At 44.3% G+C, this 23464-nt stretch overlaps 2 protein-coding genes across 10 annotated transcripts in view; one reads left to right on the top strand and one right to left on the bottom strand.

Moving 5' to 3' along the window:
• Positions 1-23419, top strand: part of tcf7 (transcription factor 7) — a 61147-nt gene extending 37728 nt beyond the window's left edge. Inside the window, exons 5-13 of one of the 9 annotated variants that reach the window (XM_072375202.1) lie at positions 7586-7673; positions 10712-10801; positions 12740-12859; positions 13090-13252; positions 13572-13679; positions 14506-14553; positions 16406-16454; positions 18311-18383; positions 21374-23419. In XM_072375202.1, the coding sequence (XP_072231303.1) occupies positions 7586-7673; positions 10712-10801; positions 12740-12859; positions 13090-13252; positions 13572-13679; positions 14506-14553; positions 16406-16454; positions 18311-18383; positions 21374-21749 (1115 nt within the window). In that variant the 3' untranslated portion in view covers positions 21750-23419. Of the gene's footprint in view, positions 1-7585; positions 7674-10711; positions 10802-12739; positions 12860-13089; positions 13253-13571; positions 13680-14505; positions 14554-16405; positions 16455-18310; positions 18384-21349 lie in introns of all 9 variants that reach the window. The other 8 variants (XM_072375204.1, XM_072375206.1, XM_072375208.1 and 5 more) reach the window with 8 other exon arrangements.
• The window catches only part of cdkn2aipnl (CDKN2A interacting protein N-terminal like), a 519432-nt gene that overhangs the window by 458750 nt on the left and 37218 nt on the right, over positions 1-23464 (bottom strand). The gene's annotated exons all lie outside the window — the stretch shown is intronic.

The raw sequence follows: 23464 nt of genomic DNA on the forward strand, positions 1-23464 counted from the left end.
GGTGTATGTTTTCAGAGAAATGAAAGTTATTATTTGATGTAATTGTGTGGTTTCTAAGTAAACTGCATTAAATGCGCTGCAGACGGGAGTTTCAACAACCCGAGTCTCAGATGAATGGGCCGAACATGCGTTTGTGAAAGGCCGTAAGAACCCTTAATCATTTGTGCGGGCTGTTAGTATCATTTAGAGAACAGTGAAGCTTTAGAGATAAGTTTTGTTTATGGATAAAAATAATCAAAAGGTGCTGAGTAAACACACACATTGACAATGATAATGGTGCTCAGTGGTGTAACGTGAGGGATTATGGGCACGATTTAGTCCAAATTATTACAACTTTATTTCAGACACTGGAGTGAATGTGCTGCCACCAAAACATGCGCAGGCAGAGGTCGGCTGTAGATTTATCCTGTGCTGTCGGAGCGAAATTCACAGGTTCTCTTAACGCAGCGTGGATTTTCCTCCGGAGCTTCTCCGTTTAAAACCTTTTAAATGAGATCACTGAAATACTTTGACGGTGATGACAACGAAGCAAGTGTTTATTCGAGAGAAAAGGCGAAAAGAGGTTAAGAGCGAGACAATAGAGTGACAGATAATAGACAAAAGAAGAATGAATGCATTGTGCTGTTGTGATGAGCTATTAAACAGAGACCTCAGGCAATCTCCTGCCTGCTCCGGCTGGAAATCCCCGTCTTCTTCCAAACACATGCTCCTTGTCTTGTCTAGACTCCCTGGGTGTGTGTGTGTGTGTGTGCGTGTGCCCACGGCTGACACCAGCACAGTGACTCAGCCTGTAATGACAGACTGAGCCACCTGCTTCTAACTCACACGCACACATCACTAACACCTGGCTGCAGCACAGACCTTCTCTCAGAGCATCTCACCTGAAGTCTGTTTCCACTCAGGAACATCATGGAACACACACACACGCACACACACACACCACCCTCCCTCACGCCTGTCATTGGACAGCTGATCACAAATGTTGGTTGCATCATCGATTATGTCATTTTTCCCCGCCTCTTTCTATTTTCATGGATTAATATCTTCTTATAACCTGTTGACAGAAGTTCAGAGGATTATGGCTGAAGTGTGGAGAGTCAATCTGAGGCACTTCATGCCTTTAAACACGAACTCTTGAGTGCAGTACGAGAGCTGAAAAGACGAGCAAAAACAGAAACGTGATTGAAAGATTTTTTGATTAGATTTTATGGAAATACTCCCAGGGTGTTTGTGAGTTTAGCATCTTCAGTTCCTAATCTTTTTGGGCTCATGAGTCCTCATCACTCGCTGCATGCGTCTGTCATTCATTACCAGTCGAAGCAAGCTTTGCTTCATGGAGGTGTGCCTCTGCCTTGATTGGGTCCTTACAAGCTGTAACTTGTCCCACACGGACAAAGTATGAGAAGAGAGAAAAAAAACGTTCAGATGTGGCATTTAGAAAGCTGACTGCTGATTTCTGTGTGGCGAGGCCAAAATGGCTTTTACTTGACTTGAGCAAAATCTAGTTCCTTTCTGGACAATTCAATTAATCATCAGCTTTTTTTTTACCATTTTCTTCAACCAGTCTCGGCAGGTTTGTTTCCGTAAAAGCACTTTTGGATTTCATTTGGTCCACATATCTTCCTGCCTCCTAAAAACACTGAACTAGCTCAGTGTCTGATAACAGTTTGACCTTTTTGTGCATATTTTTGGTGTTTAAGTCAAACAATGTGAGATCACTGTTTATGTACATTAAGCCGTGCACACAGTTTCTATCCAGTACTTATTAAACAGACTTTAGTCAAGTGGACACTGTTATGTTAACCAATAACTCTGTTTGTTTTTACGAGGAGCGTGAATCAGACCTTTTAATGTCAGCATGGTGTTATATATTATATAAGGGAAGGCTGACCGGGCTCGCTCTCTGAAATGACTGCATTTCCTCACCCATAGCTGGTGGACACAAAAAGCAGCCTTCTGCTATCATGCTGTATCTGCTATTTGCTTTTCTAAAGCATCCCAGCATCATTTGGAGTTTCTGTATTACAAACATAAAAAATGGCGTTCCCTTAAGAATGCTGAATGTTGTTACAGAGGATTTGCTATCCAGCTCTTCCCATACGGTATACAGCTAAAGTCTTTAGTCATTTCCTTGTGTTTTGCTCCAAGCAGCCAGGCTTTCTTGTGATCTTTTAAAGTGGTCTTGAGCAATAGTTCTGAAGGTCTTTCAAAGTGTTTTTGTCTTTGGACATTTGCTGATCTTTCACTCGTTTCCAGTCCTGTTTTTTTGCTGGACAGTTTTAGAAGAATGTGTTTAGTTTTTTCCCCACAAATCATTCAAGCATTGAAAAAAAAAGCATCTAACTCGAGAAATGAACCAGTGTTGTGTCTACACATAAAAAACTATCTACAGCAGACGAACAGTATCTGAAAGTGATGTCCTTAAGAAAGAGGAAAAAGTTCAGCAGAGACCTGAGAGATGCATCTGGCTCTTCAGCTGATCCATCTACTGTTCACTGAAGCCTCATCAGAAATGGTCTCCATGGAAGGGTGGCTGTCCAGAAGCCATTGTTAAGGAAGGGAAACAGGGAGAAAAGGCTGAGCTATGCCAAATGACACAAGAAGTGGACTGAAAATCAGTGGCAACAGGTCTTATGGAGGGATGAATCCTCCCCAGTGCCCGGACCTCAACATTATTGAAGCAGTGTGGGATCATCTGACAGAGAACGGAACAAAAGGCAGCCGACATCCAAAGAAGAGCTTTGGGATGTCCTTCAAGAAGCCTGGAGAACTATTCCTGAAGACTCCTTAAAGAAATGACAGAAAGCTTGTCTCAGAGGGTTCAGGCTGTGTTGGAGAATAAAGGAGCTCAGACCAGATACTGACTTTCAAGCTCATTAGAATACACAAGCTCTGTTTTTGCCTTTTATACTGTATTTCTGTTGGGTTTTTTTCTTTTTTTCAGCGAATCGCTGCACCTTTCCCCAGTCTCTTGGTGATATACAAAGAAACGAGGGCAGAGTACACTGTGTCAAACGTGACTTCAATGTAAAAGATAAAAGGAAATCAGAATGGTGATTTCCACTTTTGTTTTGTATCTGTTTAAAATGCTTGTATCTTCCAACCATCCCTGCACTCTGGTCCCGTCTTATCTGAGTCGCCACACAGCAGATGTGTGGAAGTTGATCGCTCCGGCTCTGAATACTGTAACATCATGTAAGTGGCAGCCAGCAGAACGTTCCTGTGAAGGCATCTCTGTCAGATTTGTGCTTGAATTCTGCTCTGCGTCGACACGCTTCTGCCTTTAACCTCCTGTACTGTGCGTTTGGTTCACAGTTCACTTCCTGTGTTATTTCCATCACCACCCACTGTCTGTTTCAGTGCAGCCTAAAATGTGACTTTACCCTCAGTCACTTTTAACTGAGCAAGCCCCCCCACCCTGCATTTTCCCCTCATGTGCCTCTTGTCAGGGCTCTACACGTCTGTTTTTAGCATCAACTGCACTGCAGTGTGTTGCAGTCGATTTATTGAACACGTTAGAACATATCAGGGTTAAGCTTTGCTGGCATCGGATGAAAATATGAAGGATTTGCAGAAACCTTAGTGACACAAAGACCTACCTGATGTCAGGTCTAAAATTGGCTGCAGTGCAGTCTCAGCACACGGCAGTAAGAATGTCACATCTAAGCCCAGCTTTACGTCGTCGCCTCCTTCCGATGCAGCGAAAGACTTAAACTTACTGTGACAGTTTCCAAGGTTGCCAAAGAGCTTGTTAAACCTGGTTTTGTGTCCTTATGCAGCCATAGTAGTTGGACCACCGCCCTAAAGACACATTCAATTGTCAGTTTGTCAGGCAGCACCTACGAAATAGTTGGCTGGATGAAGCCTGAAGAAACTGAAGAAGCCTTTCAGATGAGAGGTGAGGCGTCTTCAGGATCCAAGAAGTCCAGTTGCCCTTGTTCAAGCGCTTGTGCTTACCATGGCCTGGATGACTGAGGATCTAGTCATTTCAAATTTTCTCACTTTCAACATGAGATTATTTGTTTAAGATGATTGATTTGAATTTGGAAAATCACAGGCTGCTCAGCAACAGTTTTTTTTTTTCTTGTAGATTGACAGATGTCAGATTGGGGATCCGAGGCTGCGGTGACCTCTCCGTCGGGTCGTGTTTGACTCGGTGCGACCCAGCTGGTCAGCCCAGTCACTTCAGTCATTTCTGCAATCAGCCATAACACCGCGTGTGATTCAAAACTCGAGACTCTTCCCACTTGATTGAGCGCCATCACACCGCGTTGTGTTTCAGTTATGACTGTTGGCCGGACATTAGATTATAAATTACAACACGAAAAAGCAGAAGTGAAACAAGCCTGTGCTTGTAGTGCGGTTCTGTGTCTTAGTGCTGAATGATGCTGCCTTTTGGGGTATTTCTGAATTGTTAATTAAGTTATGTTATTTATTATCAAAGCCCTTGAAGGGACCTTATCCAACAATCAAATGAGCCGATCCTTCTAGCAAGTGTTGTCTGCACAGTTAAAGCCTGATGTCACTGGTTTAAAAACTAACAGTTTGGAGTCGGTGTACTGTGATTGCTTCTGTAAATTTGTACATTTAACATTTACTAAAACCTTTAGTGCCCTGTTTTAGGAATGATCTTCCAGTCTTTTAAAACCTTTCTTTTAAATGTTTAGGTCCACAATAAGAAACTAAATGAGAGCACCCAATCTGAGACAAACAAACATTCCTTGTTTGATTTGTTGCCAGTAAATTATATGTGTTAGTTTCTGTTTTTAACATTTAATTTATGAGCTTGACAGCTTTAAAGGTCTTTAAATTTAGTTCTTGCATTATAATTCTTTAGGTAGATGAAACTTGTTAAGACTCTTTTAATGCTTTTCTGTTTTTCTTTATTAGTCCATTTATTTGTCTCTTTAGGGTCACAAATTGCACAAAATGGATACAAAGTAACGACGAGCAACGAAACTGCGACAAAAAAATACATAAAAAAGTTCTATTTGGGTCCTGACTGTCTATTTGTGTTTGTGATTCCTTGATTTGCATGTTTGAATTGATAGCGAGAGAGTGAGTCATGCTGCCTATAAACAAAATGAGAGATGTGAAACTGTGTATTAGAAATGAAATACGATGAATAAGATCACAAAATCAAACGAATCCATCTGCAGCCCCACACTGTTCAAAAACAAACTTTTATTATTACTGCAGCTTTCGATCTTTGTTCCTTGAAAAAGTATCCGTTTCTGTAGTTGAGTAGAAATTTGTCAGCACTCATTACCGTCCTTACTGTAACAAAACACTAAAAACTTTCTTCTGGTCTTGGGCGCTTTTATGTACACCACACAGGCTGTTTGTCAACTCATTTAAAGGCTCAGAAGATGCAGCGCTTTCACTCTCAGTGGTTATAACCACCGCGGCGCATTATCAGCGCAGGAATACTATTTTCAGCTCCTCAACTCTCACTTTAACGTGCACGTGTTCTGACACCGAGCTCACGCAGAGCCAGTTTGACTCAAATAGTTCCCCTTTGAAGTGTTTCCCGAGACGCTGACATGGAGACCGTGAGATAGTCGCTGTAGTTGTTGCTCGACGGCCGCATTAAAAGGGGCATTCCAAAGAAAACTGCCCCATTACTGTTGCTAATTTTCCCCCTTCAGATTTCCCAAAAGTTGACAGGGCTGCTAGTGGTGGAGCTGAGGCAGAACTGTGATGTACAGAAACCAGCTTCATGTTTCCATCACACAGAAGCGTGACCGGTTAACCGCTGAAATAGAGTTGCCTTTAGGATTTCGGTTTTGATGTTTGCCAGAAAGTTACTTTGGGGAAAACGCGTGATTTCGAAAAAGGATGTCAAGTTCATATTAATATTTGCCAAAAGCCACATCCAGACTTCTCATAGCGATAATTACTTTCTCTGTTTCGTCTCTAGCTAAACTAAACTTGCTGCACGCTGGAGAAGGGAAAATTGCTTTTTTTGGCACAGTGATTTGTTCTACGACCCTCGGACCCTGTAGTCATGGAGAGGAATGCAGCTGAAGGGGCAGAGCTGAGCGATAAAGAACGAAACTTCTCCAATTGATGACAAGATTCGCTGCGACAGTTGATTAACTCCTGCAGACATGTTTCTCTCTTTTCCACATTTGAGTTTCCGGCTGGGTGCATCTCTGCCTGGTGAGCTACTGTCTCAGTCTTTATGTATGCAGATCTTTTTTTTTACCAATAGAGCGCAGGTAGCTCTGATGACTCAAGTGTTTGTCCAGTCAAACCAAAAAAACTCCCACTGTGAGCCACTGAGTGTTGTTTATTTGGAAAAAATTAATGGTTTTATTGACTTTGCTTCTCCCTGGGCACGCAGTGTTCTTTCCCATGTGTTTGCTGACTCAAATGATCGTGCACTTTGCTGCGAAGCCTCCTAATCCACACTCCCTTTGTTATGCTGTTGTTTGCGTGAGTGTGTGTGTTCGTGTGCTCTTGTCAGTCTCCACGCAGCCTGAGTGTAAACCGTTTCTTTCCAATAGATTGAATTTACTCTGATTAAGACCTGTATCTGCATGCTGAACTTTGGCCATGTGAGCTCTGACAGTGCTAAAGAAGAGATATTTAGCATATTATGCACTGCAGATTTCAGCTGGTTATCTTTGTCTGATGAACATGATCCAGGTGGTATTTATCAATTGAAATAAAAGTTAAACTAAACTCTCTGATTGGTAAAGTTTATACTTCTCACAAGTCTCATGAAGGATAGGGTTCACTAATGAGAAAGTGTTGGACAACGCACATGTTTAAAGTAACATGGGTAAAGCAGTGGATTTGTGCTCGGGGATGGATGAAGAAGAAGATGAGAGAGGAACAACAAGAGCTGGGGTCTGTAATAAAGGAAGGTCAAAGGTAAAGGAGGGGTGAGAATGAGGGCAGAAACCAGGAGTCTGGACGGTGGAGGTTAGTGACAAAAGATGAGGGAGGAGACAAGAGGGGAAGATGGGTGTGGAGCGAGCGGAGGGATTGGAGCGGTGAGACAGGTCGGCTGACTCAGTCACATTCCTGTCATCCAGATTTATAGCAGCTCGAGGTCCTGAGACAGGCCCGGAGCCACGGCCAAATTACAGTCATCTGCAGCATTCCTCTGCTGCAAACACAGGTTAGCAGCCTGGCCACGCTAAGTGCTAGGTGCTGCCCGTTGACAAATGACTTCCTTTGAAGGGCACAAAGAGAGAGACAGGCGGAGAGAGGCTGCGTGTTTACAGTGTGAGGGCAGAGAGTCCCACAGTCTGTTTCTTTTGTTGGAAAGCATTTTTGAATGTTTGGATGCATGTCTTTACAATGTGGGCACTTTTACCACAGCCAGCTCCCAGTGGGGGTCCTCTCACAGACACACAGTGAGGAGTGTGTGACCTGTGTGAGGAGCACCTCTGCCTTTAATACCAGGTTCCCAGGCAGCTAATGGTGCTAATAGCACATCAAACCCAGGCCTGGCCGTTTGGTCGTTATAGGCAGTTCCCACATTTATGAAGGTGACATCGTCTCGTGATATCGAGAGCGAAGTTATGCAAATGAAAAACTGTGATAAATGTTTGTGCCTCTGTGTTTTCTCCAGGCGTTCACAGGCACCAGTCCCAGGACCTCTCGGGGTATTATTCCCTCCCTCCAGGCGGCGTCGGCCAAATCACTCCATCCATGAGCTGGTGAGCTGCACACGCTCAAACACATTGTTTGATAACTAAAATGTTCTAAAAAGTCACTTTAATCTCCTCGTGTGTAGATTTCTTTTGGTTTACTGACGTTTCTGTGAAGAATTCTGGACTTTTGGACTTTTGTTTCATCTCATAGACCAAATAATTAATGAATTTAGGGAACATTTTGCTGATAAGCCAATGAATATGAACATTAACTGCAGCTATCTGGGACCGGCACCACTCAGGAGTTAAAAAAGTTGAGTTTTCCGTCCGTTTGAATGTGAATACTTCTGTTTTTTATCTGTTGTAGAGGGGACAGTTTTTGGTTTTTGGCTGTTTAGTGCATCAAAGAATTTTAATGAATTTGAAATTACAAGTCGCAGCCATACAAATATGACTTTTACCATTTAACTAACGTAAGCCTCAACCCACAAATATTTACTTTGCAGCAAACGGGAGAGACTTTTCTTGTTAAGTTCCTGAACTCCATCATCCTCTCTTAGCAGCAGCACCCACTGTATGCACTCTGACCCGGGTCAGGGCAGCATACATCACCAGCTCACCTGCTGTCAGGGTAGTGAACTCAAAATCCCGTTGTCACGGTAACCATCCTGTTTGATCCTGTTTGTTTCCAGACTCCGGACCCTGGTCAATACAAAAGGAATGTTCACGACTGCAAAACTGAAATGAAATTCCAAGCAGAATGATGATGTATTCGTCTGTTATACAGTAACTATGATTTGATTTTGAGTTGGCTGATGCTGCCATGAGAACATCTTGTAAAGGAGCAATAGGAGACAGCACAACTCATGCAATACCCCGAACTTGTTTAATTCATTGGATATGAAACTTTGTGGCCTGAGGTGGATTCTGGGAAATATTGGCACATTTGTTTAGATTCTGGCCTTTTAGGACACTCCCAAAGACTATAAATCAGAATGTGTTTGTTTCTGGCCTTTATCCACGGCAGTGTTTTGGTGACACAACTCCTTTTAGTTAGTTTCTGCTGGCCTCGAAGCAGCTGCAGAAACTCTGCAGTGACGGAGCCTAAAACACACGTGTTCCACGCGCTCTCATTTCACTTCAGGTTTCAGAGCTGATTGTGAGTTGATGTCATGCCGGTTGATTGTGAACTTATAAATTCAGACGTCCGTGGCTGAATGGATCAACACAAATCCATTTATTGCAGCCTACTGTGGCCAGACGAGTCCCCTGCAGGAACAGTTAAAGGCTTACATGAAATGTCACAGAGATTTGGGAGGAACGCTTTAAAAGTTTGTGTGTGCTCTTGCTTACATGTATAGGACACGCTGCCGTCCGTCCCCAGACGTTTCTCAAGTCTGTGATTCACAGGCCTGTTATCTTTTTCAGACACCAACACTTCACTATGGATTTTCACAAGTATTATTAACAGATAATCTCCTTTAACCCAGATTATGTGCTCATTTTGGCCCCTTGGAGTGAGCTCCTTTGTTGAAGGAGGAGCAGGGGAGAACATGGAGAATGAGCTTTTAAAATGTCAAACTGTTGTTTCCTGCTGTTTTGACTTGCATCGAGGGAGTTACGTCCCTCCATGACCACCTCCGCATGTCCCCTCTGGAGTGTTGGATTACCGGTTAGTCGCCTCGCACCGGGAGGATGTGAGGAACCATCGGAGACATGCTTTGTCTTGTTTTGTTATTTCCAGCTTTGCCGTTGTGATTGCCGTGGTGTGAACATGAAGCTCACAATAAGTGTACGACAAGAGACTCTTTGTTGTCCATCGACCAAAGACAGAAACATTCAAAATTGCAACTTTAAAACGTTGCCAGTTAGAACAAGCAGATATAATGCATTAAAGTGCAAAAGATGGCTGGCTCATGGTGAACCTGCATCTTCTCTGTAACTTTTTTCTTTTCTTTTGACAACAAGGTGCAAAGCAGCCCCAGCAGAGTGGGTTGTGTAGCTGTGCATGTCATTCCCAGCATACCTCTGTTCAGTCACGCCTCTCACAAACCGTAGGAGGGGTTTTTCTGTTTGACTGACGTCACTCAGGAGCTGCCGTCAAAAAAAAAAGAGATTAACTCTGATTGATGGATTGTTTGTTATGTTCAGAGTGTGTTCTAGTGTGAGTGAGAGTGAAAAAGAATAAAGTGGGCTGCCTTTAACTGAACAACACTTGATCAGTGTGACCTGACTGGAACTGGGGCCAGTTAAACCTGGAGCTCTTCCCTGCTGCTGCTGCTGCTGCTGCTGGGCTCTGCTGCAGCGCTACATCCTGGTGCTTTAGAGCAGATGCAGCTGAGGCGACGAGAAGTGGAAGTAAGCCTGATGATTATGATGATTTTAAAGGTAGTCTAAATGATAGATGCGGATTGAAGCGTGTGTGTTTGCATTCACTGAAACACAAGGATGAATTAGCTGAGGGGGATGGTTGTGCTGGCTCCCAGGAGGTGCAGTTTTCTACATATCAAAGGCTCTGTCTTACACTCCATCCCCACCCTCGACCTCCCACGGTGTGTGTGTTTGTGTTTGTGCTCCCACTACGTAAGCCCACAGCTTTCAGCAGTGCTGATCCGGGCTTTTCATTGTGCATCTCAGCATCAGGAGAAGAATTAAGCCTTTTGAATTAAACTCGGGTTTTTACTTTAAATGTATTTATTCTATTTGTTGGTGCATTGAAATGTTGACGTGTAAAATACACGGAGATGAGTTTGACACATTTATACAAAGAAAACCAAAACATAGCTAAGAAGAAGAAGACATACATTTAACTTAGGGATAAGGAATGGAAGAAAGAACTTAAAGGACAGTAAATAAGAGAGAAAAGGGAACCAAGTGTCATTCCAGCGACCAAGTAGCAACACTGGAAATATGAAGTAAATGTTTTCTGTATGACAGTTGTCATTTTAAGAGCTTTTTAGATCCGAGTTCAATCAGAAGATGTTTTTAAGTTGAGATTAAAGTAGATTCAAGTTTTCCTTGAAATTGAAAGACTCACAAACTTTTACCTGTGAAGCTAAAAGCCACAACCTGCTGCCGTCTCTCTCTCCGCTGTGCTGTGGCAGGCAGAGCCAGCCAGTCTATCCTGCCCTGTCCCCCTGTGGATTCAGGCAGCCCTACTCCTCCAATCTCCCCAGCGCCTCGTCCTACTCCAGGTACCGCAGCCGGCTGGCTGGACCGAGCCGGGAAAAAAGACACAAAAGCGATGCCACGCATCTTCGTCAAACTCCTGTTTATAGCACATTTCACATGCCTGAGCAGGAGTTTTCCATTCGCTGTGGCAAACTCATGTTCGGCCCCTCCGGCAGATAAAAGTCCAGTTGGAGCCAGTGTGCTATAAACAGGACAAACAAGCTGAGTCGAGCCAAACCGAGCTGAGCCGAGCTAAAAGCTGCTACACACCATTAGGACAAGTGCTATTCTCTGTACTGCCGCCTTTAAGCTTTGTTTTCTTTGTTTGTTTGTGTGTTCCTGAGCATCGACCATCACAGGGAAACGAAAATTGAAAAAATACACAAAATATTAAGGATCTGCCAGTGGGTTTGAGAGCTACGACCTTTACTCTTCTTTTCTTTTCTTCTTTAAAATACATTTGACTCATTGGAACCTGAACGTCTGTTCAAGATCCCCGTGCACACGCAGACGCACACACACAGACGCACAGACGCAGACGCACACAGGCAGACGCACACACGCAGACGCACACACGCAGACACACACACGCAGACGCACACACGTAGACACACAGACGCAGACACGCACAGACGCACACACGCAGACACGCAGACGCACACACGTAGACACACAGACGCAGACACGCACAGACGCACACACGCAGACACGCAGACGCACACACGCAGACACACAGACGCAGACACACACAGACGCACACACGCAGACACACACAGACGCACACACGCAGACGCACACACGCAGACGCACACGCACACAGACTCACACACGCAGACGCACACAGGCAGACGCACACACGCAGACGCACAGATGCACAGACGCACACACACACAGACGCGCAGACGCACACACAGACGCGCAGACGCACACACACAGACGCACACACAAAGTGTAAGTCGCTGCTTGCAACACGTGAATGCTTTCTCCTCGTCAACCATTTATCCAACCTTTCATATGGTTTGTTTTAGACTGATAAGTGGGGTTTCTGCACAGCAAATGCCAAAATGTTTCAATTTGAAGCTAATGTTAACCCAAAAAAAATCCAACATGAAAAACTGGGGTTTAACCTGCATTCAGCTGGGAACATCTGCATCTGTAGTCTCTCGTTTCAGAGCTGGATGCATCACCCAACCTGCATGTCTCTATTATTGCCTTTTTTGGTGGCACCTGAGCTGTCAACTGCACTAAATCCCACTTTGTAAGTGCTGACCGCACGTGAAAGCTAAAACAAACAATGTGCTGAGATTGGATGTTCATTCAGCTGCTGGAAGCTACCGGTGAGCTGATGCTCACGGCTGCTTCCTTGTCAGTCTGTTTCGACACTCTTATCCTCAACACACATAAAGCATCTGAGAAGCTGATGGACAAAAGAAGAAAAATCCTCCAGTGGGTAACGAGTGCACTGACTGGGATGTAAAGAAAGTTTTCTTTAAATTCCAACTCTCTCTTGGTAATTCTTGGGCTCCCTCTAGTGGTGACAAATTGTAACATCACTGCTGAACACAAAACGTTTTAATCTCAGTGACTGTCGTGAACACCAGCCAACAGTCTTATGTTCTTTCGTTTAAGCTTTTCTCGTCTCAGTCACTCATCCTATCTGTCCACTAAGGCTTACATTCAGTATTTAGTCTTGTTAAATTGCTGTTGGAAGTTTGATTTTCATCAGTTTGAACACAACAGAAAACAGCTTTGTTCTCTGTGACCAAGTGACGTAAAATCCCTTTTAGACATCAGATGTTCATCCAGTAGGCTTTTCATGCTTTCAGGCTAATTGCTTACCCAGATCTCACGCTCCTGCTTTGTCGCTAACCGTCCACTCTGCTGCTGACTCAGTGCGTCTCTCTAAATTCCCTCCTTTGTCACTGTCTCCTCTTTCTCTTTGTATTTTTTCCCTCCACCAGGTTCCCTCACTCTCTGATGCTCGGACCATCAGGCATGCATCCTACAGGGATCCCCCACCCAGCTATTGTGCCTCCTTCAGGCAAACAGGAGCACGAACAGTATGACAGGGGCATGTACGTGTAAGTATCCTCCACCCTTCGTGCCGTGCTTGCTTTCATCACAGCCTTGGAGCTCAATCCAGTTTCGTTTCTGCATTAAACCTGTTTGAATCTTCACCCTTATGGCAGTAAATATCAGCATTTTTATTGTTGAACTTCAGGACAGTGAAAAGCTAAAAAGAAAGATCTCGTACCATGTCAGGTGGACATTAAGGGATATTGCTACACCCGTCCTCTTCTTCCTCCTTCAGGAAGCCGCAGGTGGAGGCGAAGCGGGAGAAGGAGCCCAAGAAACCGGTCATCAAGAAACCCCTGAACGCTTTCATGCTGTACATGAAGGAAATGAGGGCGAAGGTCATCGCCGAGTGCACGTTAAAGGAGAGCGCTGCCATCAATCAGATTCTGGGACGAAGGGTGAGGGATGCACGCTTGCTTGCATGCTGAAACTAATCCTGTTTCCAGGTCAGCCTGTCGTTTCACACATGAGCAACATGAGAGGAGCGTGGTGAGGTGAACCAAAGCTACTGAGATCACCCCAATCTGGCCCGTAGGAGCGGGTTCCGAAAACTAAACCGTCTCTTGTCTCTGTCTTTTCTTTAAAAGAGAGTGTAAAGACAACTGAGTTGAACTGAGGCATCAGGTTTTATTTCTCCTGGAGCACGTCGCGCTGCTTTAGTGATGAATATGTGTATAAGTGTTGATGAGGTTTTCCCTGCTGTCTGTGTGTGTGCAGTGGCATGCTCTGACCCGGGAGGAACAGGCCAAGTACTACGAGTTGGCCAGAAAGGAAAGACAACTGCACATGCAGCTCTACCCAACATGGTCTGCTCGGGACAACTACGTAAGTTCTCCTCTCCCTCCTCCCCTTCGTCTCCTCCTTTTTTTCCCCATGCTCCAAACAGCTACGATATGAATGTTTTCAAAATGAGGAGCTGGTTACAGAAGCATTATCAGGAAAATGTTAAAGACGCTTCCACATTGCAACCTAAAGTCATGCATTTAATATCTGTGGGCTGTGGTCGAAACGATCGCTAGATCTCTTGAGTAAAAGACGTCACTTGGTTGCTACGGTTACAGTGAGCTTGTAGCAACAAACAAATCTTATCTAGTAGAAGATTGTTACGTATTAGTGTTGTGTGATGTTGCTATTACTTTATGAAATGTGTTTGATTTGAATTTTTCAGTATACTTAAATAAAAGCAGGTTTCCCCCAAAATAAAGAATAAGATATTATTGAGAGCTGTTTATACTTTGGCAAGTTATTCGATTATCTTGTACAATATTTATGACAGTGACTTTAAGTAGCTCCTGTAAGCTAAGAGCTACATTTGAAAAAGTTCTGAAAGCTGTGAAATATCGTTGAAACTATTTGATGAAATAAACATCTGGTGTGATTCCCTGTAAATAAAACCAGGGTGAAAAGAAAAGAAATAAAAGCACATTTTCAGTTTTTCTCGCCTCAGAGCTGAATAAATTTCTTACTCATTGACTAATATGTCAACAAGCAGCATGATTACCGGCTCCCAGGCCTGTTAATGAAAAGTGATAGAACGTTAGGACACACAAACCCGTGTGGTGCATGCGTTTTAGTCGAATGTTTTGGGGATGTGCTCAATCTAGGCTGCTGTGTGCCTCTCACTTCTCAGTTTGCTGTTGAACTCTTGCAGGAGGCGGGCCTTAGCGGGGTCGCAGGGGAAAAGAGTAAAGCTGATTGGGTAGGGATACGTCTTATGGTGGATTTATACCTCTGTGGTGGAAAAAATGAGTGTGTGAGGAGCTGCATGAAAGGGGTTGTGGGTATCTCTGTGCAAAGTTTTGCATGCACCTTCCAAAAAAAATCTTAATGACTCACACGCTCCAAGCCTCACGAACAGCATGTAAGCAGCGGCCGCCGCACGAGCAGATCCAATTGGTCAGTTATGGAGACATTTCACAGAGTCTTGAACTTATTCGCCATTAAACACTGCATTACACAGAGGTATAAATCAGCCCGTTTTGCTCAACTAACAGAGAGCAGGGCTGCATGGCTGGCCTCACTGCCTCAGTTTATCTACCTGGTATCCCTTTAAAAACACTTCTTTTCTTGTATTGGTAAAGCAAAACAACTTTACCACATAGTTTATGAGGAAAGATATGGTGGTAAATAGTCATCATGAGCTTAAGGCTGAGATAGAGGATGCTGTGTAGTTGATTGATAACCTGTTTATGCTTTTCTCTGTTGCATTATTTACTCCTCTTTATGTGACTGAGCTGAACTACATATGCAGGCAGGCATGGACTGTGGTTTATAACACACACAAAACACCTGAAGAATGCACACCGCTCCGGTTTTTTTCTGTTTTACACCAAGCTCGAGGTGAACTTCGTCACCAAAGTTCGTTGCTAAGAGAGCAAAATAGGAGATAATCAAAGAGCCCGTGTAATGCTGATATTTACACCTGCATTCAGGGTGTCAGGGCTGGACGTGAAATGTCGTCTGGTGCAGTTGAAGAAGGCTCTACATCACTGCTCAACCTCCTTTGATTTAAGAAAAGAAAAAAAAGGCGGTGGACCTACAAGCATAACAGGAAGAGAGGCTCCTCGTCTCGCCCCCGCACCTGGAGAGGGTTTCTCCTCCAAGTCACTGAATAAAATAAAACCTGCATATAGGCTAGTGTATGCATACACACACACACACACTCACACACATACCCACAGACAAGAGAAGCTTCATTTGCAAGAGGAGTTGTTGTAACCACATAGACAATGCTGACAGCGAGCCGAGGAGGGCAGACATTGAAGCGTAGGCGGCAGATTTCTGTACCCACATCCTTCATCTCACCCAAATATGAGGGCTCAGTTCACCATCACCGGATCTGTGTGTACAGCTCTGATGTTTACCTCAACAGTTGCACATTACAATCAGCCTGCAGACACTGCGACACATGGACAGAAATATGAAAACAAGATTTTTTTTTGGATGTGAGGTGAACCAAAAGCCTTTTGAAAGAGGTTTTTTTGGACCATCTCAGATTTCCTTTTTTAACAGTTAACATTCACGGGAGTGTGCTCAAGGTTTTGCATGAACAGAGTGTACAGAGACTGAATTAATACAGAGTATTTTTTCTTGTTTCTCTTTCCTGCTTTTGTCTTGCTTTATTAAGGCATCGCCTGACCTGGTTGCTGTTTACTTCCAACTTTTCATATTTCAATCTCTTGGTTTTGAAAATGGATTTACATGTCAGAAACCTCAAAAAGTGCAAATTTTCTGTTGAATACAGACAACAGTTTGGGACTTTTCATTACGCACAATGTCAGTTCTAGAGAGTCATTTTGCCAGCCAGTCAAGATATTTGACATATGTATATGTATGAGAGAGCAGCTATGCTAGCAAAGTCCCATTATTTATACCAAAAGGACTAATCTGAGTGTGTTACCCAGCTGGAAACAAACCAAATTAACTGGATTTATCAGCAAAAATCTGATCATTTCCAGCCCCGGTGGAGAATTGATGACAGAGTAGTTATTTCCACAGCTGAGCCAGACTCATTTCATTGAGTTGGGGCTGTTTGTTTGTTTCTCCCACAGGGCAAGAAGAAGAGGAGAAAAAGGGAGAAGCAGCAGGACTCCAACACAGGTAAACATACAAGTATCTGTCTGCAGACAAATGGCCGATGGATGCCAAACCCCTTGTGTTTCAAAGAATTCAGTTGAGTTCAAAATTTGCGTTGGCGCTCTGAGGCAGCGGCAGTGTCTTTGAGGCAGGATGTGCCTCTAACGTCAAACCTTCCACCCACTCTGCTTTCCATATAACCTGAATTGTAGACGTTGTAATCCCACTGTGCAAAAAATGTGCTGCTCCAAGTTTAAGGTGTCAGATCATCGCGGCAGAGTCTTAGAGGCTTTATGTGCTCATATCTGTCTGTGTTTGATGGAACGTTTTTCTCAGACTGTCTGAAACACTTTTGTTGGTTGTCCAGGTTATTTAAGTCACTCATTGGCACAATAGCAGCCCAGTGGCTGGTTTGACTTTTGTCAAACAGCAGATGAGCAGCGACCTCGCACTCCTTCATTCATCCGACCTGTTAGAGAGGACAGGGCCTTAAAGAGACAGCAGCTAAAACAGACAGAGGTGCTTCAGCTGTAAAAGAGAGGAAAATGCTGCACATTAACGTTACCAAGTGTAAGCCTGAAATGAGTGACTGAATAAGAACAATATGGGCTCTTTAATTACCAGCTGAATTTTGAAAATGTATTTCTGGATTCTCTCCGTGCAAAACTTTCTCCAACCCCAATTCCAAAAAAGCTGGGACGTGACGTGAAATGAAGGTAAAAACCGAATGCAGTGCGGAGCAAACATCGTAAGCCGATATTTTATTCCCACGAGAGCAAAGAAAACAAACGTGAGACTTTTCGTGCTTTCATGAAAGATAGTCAGCGGGTCAGTAACGTGATGCTATAAAAAGAGCACCTCAGAGAGGGACAAATTCTGAATGATAGACCTCAACATGAAATTGGGAAGACTTTGAATATTCCATCATCTACAGAACATAACGTCATGAAAAGATTCAGAGAATTCAGTATGTTCTGTAGTCTCTGTAATCATTGGTGCCTCATTCTTCGGACTAAAGAGGAGAGAGACCCTCCGGCTGGTTGTCAACGCTCACTTCAAAAGCCTGCATCTCTGATGGTACGGGTGCATCAGTGCCTGTAACTGTCAACTGGCACATCTGGAAAGATGTTTCAGAGCGACATATGTTCCCAATCAGATGACGTCCTTTGTCAGGGAAGTCTTTGCACATTTCAGCAAGACCACTCACTGCATCTGTCACAGCAGTATGGCTCATAGTAGAAGACTCCGGGAACTGGGCCGGCCTGCCTGCGGTCCAGGCCTTTCCATTAGTGAAAGCAAATCATGTTGAGCTGCCAGAATCCTCTATCAGGCAAGAATGGGACAGCTTTGCTCTCCCTAAGGTCCGGCAGCTGCGCTCCTCAGTTCCCAGATGTTTACAGATGTTGTTAGAAGAAGAGGGGATGTTACACACTGCCATCCAGTTCAAGATGAGCGAATATTGTTTCCCGACATAGTAAAATCATTGGGCTCTACTGTCAGGGACATATATTCCTCTGATTGATGTTTCTTTAATCGCTGCATTTAGTTTCGGCCTACATTTTACTCGGCATCCTGACTTTGCTGGAATTGTGGTTGCGTTTCACAGCACGGCTGCCCTCTCGCTCTGTATTTCTCTGTCTCGGCGGCCTTTCTGCTGGTTGTTGACGGGGCATTGTGCAGTAACATTCCACTAACGTTTTACCTGATGCCTCTCTCTGATCAGACAGCTCAGCTGGTGCTTTTTCCTGCCCTGACGAGCTCTCGTTTCTCTCTTCTTCTGTCCGTGTCCTGCTCCTCTAACCTTTGTCCTCTGCCTCTGCTCCTGTCTGTTTTTGCTTCTCCTCCTTCCTGTTTTTGTGCATGCTGCGCACCGGGCTCAGACCCGGGCTCTCCTAAGAAATGCCGGGCTCGCTTCGGCCTCAACCAACAAACGGACTGGTGCGGTCCCTGCAGGTGTGTACCGAACATCCACCCCACCCACCTCACTGAACCGCGCTGCTGCTGCTGCTGCTGTCGCTGCTGTCCCACAACTCATTGTCTCCCCCGTTTAACTGTCTGCTCATCAGTGCATCACTTCTGTCTGATCCGCTCTTACTTATTCATCACCTCTCAAAGCTGTCAGGGAGCTTGTTATCATCTCTTCAGCCTTCAAGCCCACAAGACACTCCAACTTTAGCTTCTGCCTCTTTTCTTTTGTCATGACTCACTGATTGAGCTCACAAAGCAAAGTCTGTCTCCAAAGATCATGTCCTGAGCTCTGCATGCCCCACTGTCACTAACCTGCTGCTTCGCAGATCGAAGCTTTAAACCCGTACGGTATGCGGTTGTGTAGCGGCAGAAACGGGAATTCAGCTTTTGTAGAAGTTACAAAGGAAGGGAGGAAGTAAAACATGGGGAACAGGGAATACCACTCAACCCCAAAGCTTTAGTGCCTGTCAGAGAGACATACCCACATGTCAGAGGAGTGCTTTTAAATGTCATTCAGACACTGAACCTTTCGTTTCTCCACACGTGTTCTGTCTGCTGAAACCTACAGCTACTCCCTGTGATCGCCTCATACATAGGAAGTGAGACGTGAACCTCCTCGGCATTTTTTTGGTGTGAGTGGGGAACGACGTTTGCTTTTTACAGCAAACACACGCAGCCGTGGTGTAGAATAGCTAAAAATCCTCTGAGGGTACCTTAAAGTCTAATATTTCATCTTTTCAAGTGAAGATCACTGTAGCGTTGCGTGTGTCAGCTGTCTTGAGTTGAAAATAAAGCACAGCATAAGTTTTTGTTTTTGGTTGTTTTGTTCAGTTCTCAGATATTAAAGGAAAGCAGATTGTTTTAGATTTGTTTAGTGATCGCTTGCTCTTGCTTTGTGTCATATGTGAAATCTGCACCTTATTTAGGATTTGTCTTTTGTTTCTTGATGACGCTGAAAAAGCCTGTTGCCTGAGTTTAGATCCCTTTAGATGTTCTCCGTGGCCCTTGGAAGAGAGTGAAGTTCTCCTCAGCAGAAGCTGGGAACACTTACTGCAGCTCATTTCCTGCCACAGCACTAATCCACATGGGTTTTTTTCTTCACGTTGTCTCACTTCTGCGTCAGCCTCAGTCTTCCCTCTCTGAGGGAAGCAGGAGAAGTGGTAACAGCATTGTGTCAGCCTCTCCGTTTCACTCACAGCAGGATCTACAGTACGCGACAGTCGAGGCTTCGCTGCAGGAGTCAGGAATCTGTGCGGTTCTGCAGAAAAAAAAAGCTTCTGCCACCACAGCCCTGCAGCAACCCCGCCGTCTTCCCCACTATCACGTCATGGAAATCTAAGTGTGTGAGTGTGTGAGTGTGTGTCGGTTTGAGAGAACAAAGGGGGCTGAATGTGGTTTAAATCCTTATCACCACAGCCCTACACACACACATATGCTCCCTGCTGCACTGCATTTTGACGGCGTTCTCATGCCCATCTGCTTTCAACTTTCTCCATTCATGCGATGTGGTAACGGGCGCCTTTTGATGGTGAACTCTGACATTTAGAAATCACTTTCTATTGCACTCTTCCTCCCTTTCTCTCCCTCTGTCTAAATATGGCCTCGCGCCTTTCCTTGCGGTTAAACCTGGTGACTCATATCATATTCTGGTAATGATCATGGGATCCTGTTAACTACTTTGATGCTGCACTCAGCGGCACACAGCTCTGCTTTTAAGTGTAACACCTCAGAGAGCACAGCAGGCCACCGCTGCTGCCCCATTAGAGCCTGTGTTGGCTCCTCCGAACAGGGGGCAGTTAAAGCTGCGTTCGTGGTGCTTTTCTTGTGGGAAACTCTGAGGCTCTTTGTGTTGAGTGGTCTCACGTTAAGGTGTTGAGCGCCGATGGCACAGGATTAAAAACACAAAGTTTAAAGATGATGTAATCTTCTAAACTCGTGAAACTAAAGCTGATGTATTTTTGATGATATAAATTCGATTTTCTGATTGTGCCGCTGCTCGTGGACACTTTTTGAAGCAGTGGGGAGTTTTTTTCATCCCATTTGTCCTGCAGACGCGTCCGGTTTGCTTTTCACCCTCAGCTTTTTTATGTCTTCAGCAGAATTAGCTGGTGCTTGACTGAACGAATCCTTCCTTCTGCCGGTGAAATGCTTCCTGTCTGAGAAAGCAACACAAGCCCACAGCATGATCAGTCCAGTCCCCTGCTTAACAACTGGGGAGAGGTTCAGAGCCCTTTTTTTCTCTCCAGACACACTTTTGACTTGTCTTGAAAATGCATCAGGCTTGCTCTGACGTTCATTTGGAAACTTGATTTTGAAGTTTACGTCTGAATACTGTATCTCAGGCATATGTGTTTCCTTTCTAACAATTCTGTGAGCAGCTCGCAGAATGTTTTCTTTTTTTGTTGTTATTTTATTCCTTTGAGAAGTTCATCGTGTTTTCACGTTGGTGGAAAAAGATTAAGAAGTAAAAAGGATTTGCAAAGCTTGGCATCTTATGGTGTTCTTAGATAAAGACTGAAAACAAACCATAGTTCTAGGAATCTGGTTGAGTCCTGATAGGTTGGTAGAAATGATCCCAGGGGTGCCCAGACTTCCTCAACCAAAATTACTGGTGCATTGGTTTTGCAGGTGAGCGGTATTCCCAGCCCTCAGCTAATACTTTATCAATAGTTAGCTTAGCTGAGCATGATGGCAGTAAGTTGGGTTAAACAAAGTTTCCTTTAAGCGGTCTAGTGTTCGTTATTTTCCGGTTCTTGCACAGATTTAGCACAGAAGCAGTAATACGGAGGATTTGTTAAGAGCAGAGGAGTTTCTGTTCATATCCAGGTGTGCCCAGCTTGACTCTAACACTCCTGTTTGTGACCATTTGTTTCCATGTTCATTGAACTCACTGTGAATGTTGCATCTTCACTGACGCCTGCTGACGTTTACCATCCACACTTTATTCACAGATAACTCTCTCTGACTGTTCCTAGGAGGAAAAAGAAGTGCATTCGCTACCTTCAAGGAGGAGGCTGCCCCAGCCCAACTTCTTCAGATCTAAGTGCTATAGACTCTCCCCCCTCCCCTTCTCCTGCCCACCACCACATCTACCAGCACCCACCCTCCCGGGGCTGCTCCCCACCACCCATTTCCCCCTTAACACGCCTTCCCTTGTCTCCACACACGCGCTCACACACACGCTTCCCCCCGGAGCAGTCTGCCGGCAAGCGCGGCGACCTCCACCAGCCCGCGGCCAAACACGCCCACACACACCTGGAACTGGCCGGCAAGCAGACGCACTGCTCGACGGCGCTGTCGGCCGCCAAGGTGGCAGGACTGTCTCTCAAAGTGCTAACAGAGACTCAGTGATCGCTGTGGTCTGTTCACGTCACTTCCTCCAGAGCCATGAAGATCATCTCCATCACCTGCCTTCAGTCGCATATTTTAAATTGTTAAATGTTGTTCCTCTGTTTAATATTATGGTAGTCCACGTTGCTTCTCTCTTCCAAAGGCTGGATCCTCCAAAAGTCTTCATTTCTGCTCCAGATCCATCATCAACAAAATATCTTTCTTCCTCACAACCATCCTTAAACAAGCCTCATGTCTCAAAAGTGTTGCACCAGGTCATATTTAACAGATTACCATTAGCTCCTGATGTGTTTTGGAGGAGGACATGAGGTCCTCTGAAGGATCCAGCCTCTGAAAACCAGTCAGCTCCACCACGCCACACAGTCCTGATTACAGGAAGTAAAAGTAATGCACACAACAAAGTAATCTGTGCTTCTTTGGCTCTGACGGCTCGAACTCGACTGCACTGATCAGTTCCTGCCTCGGGGATAGTTCTGCCTTTACAGCGTTTTTTTTTACCGTTTTTACAGCCAACTCCATGACAATCAGCTGTAGCTCTTACTGAAACCAAGCAAATCAACACATTTCTGAGAAGAGGCACAGATCAGTTTTGTATCCTCTGTCCACTTTTCCTCCCATTTCAGTGTCCATGACAACCCACAGGCTCTTCCTCCTTTAAATAGGAGCTTGCAGCTTTCATCCGTCGCTGTAACTCAGACCCAACCATTCAATCATGTGGGGGGGGGGCCTCAGATTCCAAGAGGGATGGTTTGTTTTTGGGTTTTTTTTGTTTATTTCTTTCAGCTGTCATTTCACAAATAGCCTGACTTCAGTTTCATTTCACTTTTTTTTTTCATAACTACCTGTGCAGCTTATTTGAAAAGAAGAATTATATATATTTACAACAGGTAAAGAGAATTTACTTCTTTTAGGCACTTGCGGGCTGTCAAACTCCAGCTTCAACCCTTACTGTTACATTTCCTGTATGGTTCTCATGTCATTTTTAAGGTCAGACGTTTTGCTCACAGAGGAAAAAAAGAGCGTGTTTTTGTTTGTTTTGTTTTTTTAAAGTCTCTCGGCATTTATTCCTTTTGACAAATCTGCAGATCTGCAAACTAAATCTACGACCAAATAGGTACTATTATTATATTACATTGTAAAGTTTTATATTATAATTGAACTTTTGTATGTTTTTATGAAAAACTGAAAATAACTATGACTTAAAAACAAAAAAAAACCTTATTTTTGTTCCCAGTGTTTCTGAAAGCAGCATTTTGTGTTTGTCCTTTTTGTGCAGAAGTGTCACTGCGGCAGCATTCAAACTATATCTTGTGCTCATCAGTCTGTGCATGTTCCAACCTAAATGTAACATTTTGAGTTAAAAAGAAAAGAAAAAAGGCGGCTTTCATTAATCTGCAGCTCCCAGCTTCAATCTCCGCTTATGGCTGTGGATAATGTCGGCTGGCTGCATGTACCGTCTCCCTCCAGCGGGGGGAGCTCTTGTGCTAGAAATATCTTGTTTTCGCCGGATGTTCGAGTCAGCGAGAGAAACACCTCGAAGGTATCTGTATTTTTACGCCTTGAACTCCTGATGTATTACTCGTGTTTTTTTTTTTCTTTTCTATTTCTATGCCTTGAACTCCTGGTGTATTTCTCGTGTTTTTGTTTGATGTAATAAAGTGTTTGGAATATCTCGTCTATGCAAATCTGATAGATCAAATGACCCTGAGGAGGTC

The sequence above is a fragment of the Leuresthes tenuis genome, unplaced genomic scaffold (assembly GCF_036924035.1).
Source record: "Leuresthes tenuis unplaced genomic scaffold, fLeuTen1.0.hap1 SCAF_21, whole genome shotgun sequence".
NCBI classification, from domain to species: domain Eukaryota; kingdom Metazoa; phylum Chordata; class Actinopteri; order Atheriniformes; family Atherinopsidae; genus Leuresthes; species Leuresthes tenuis.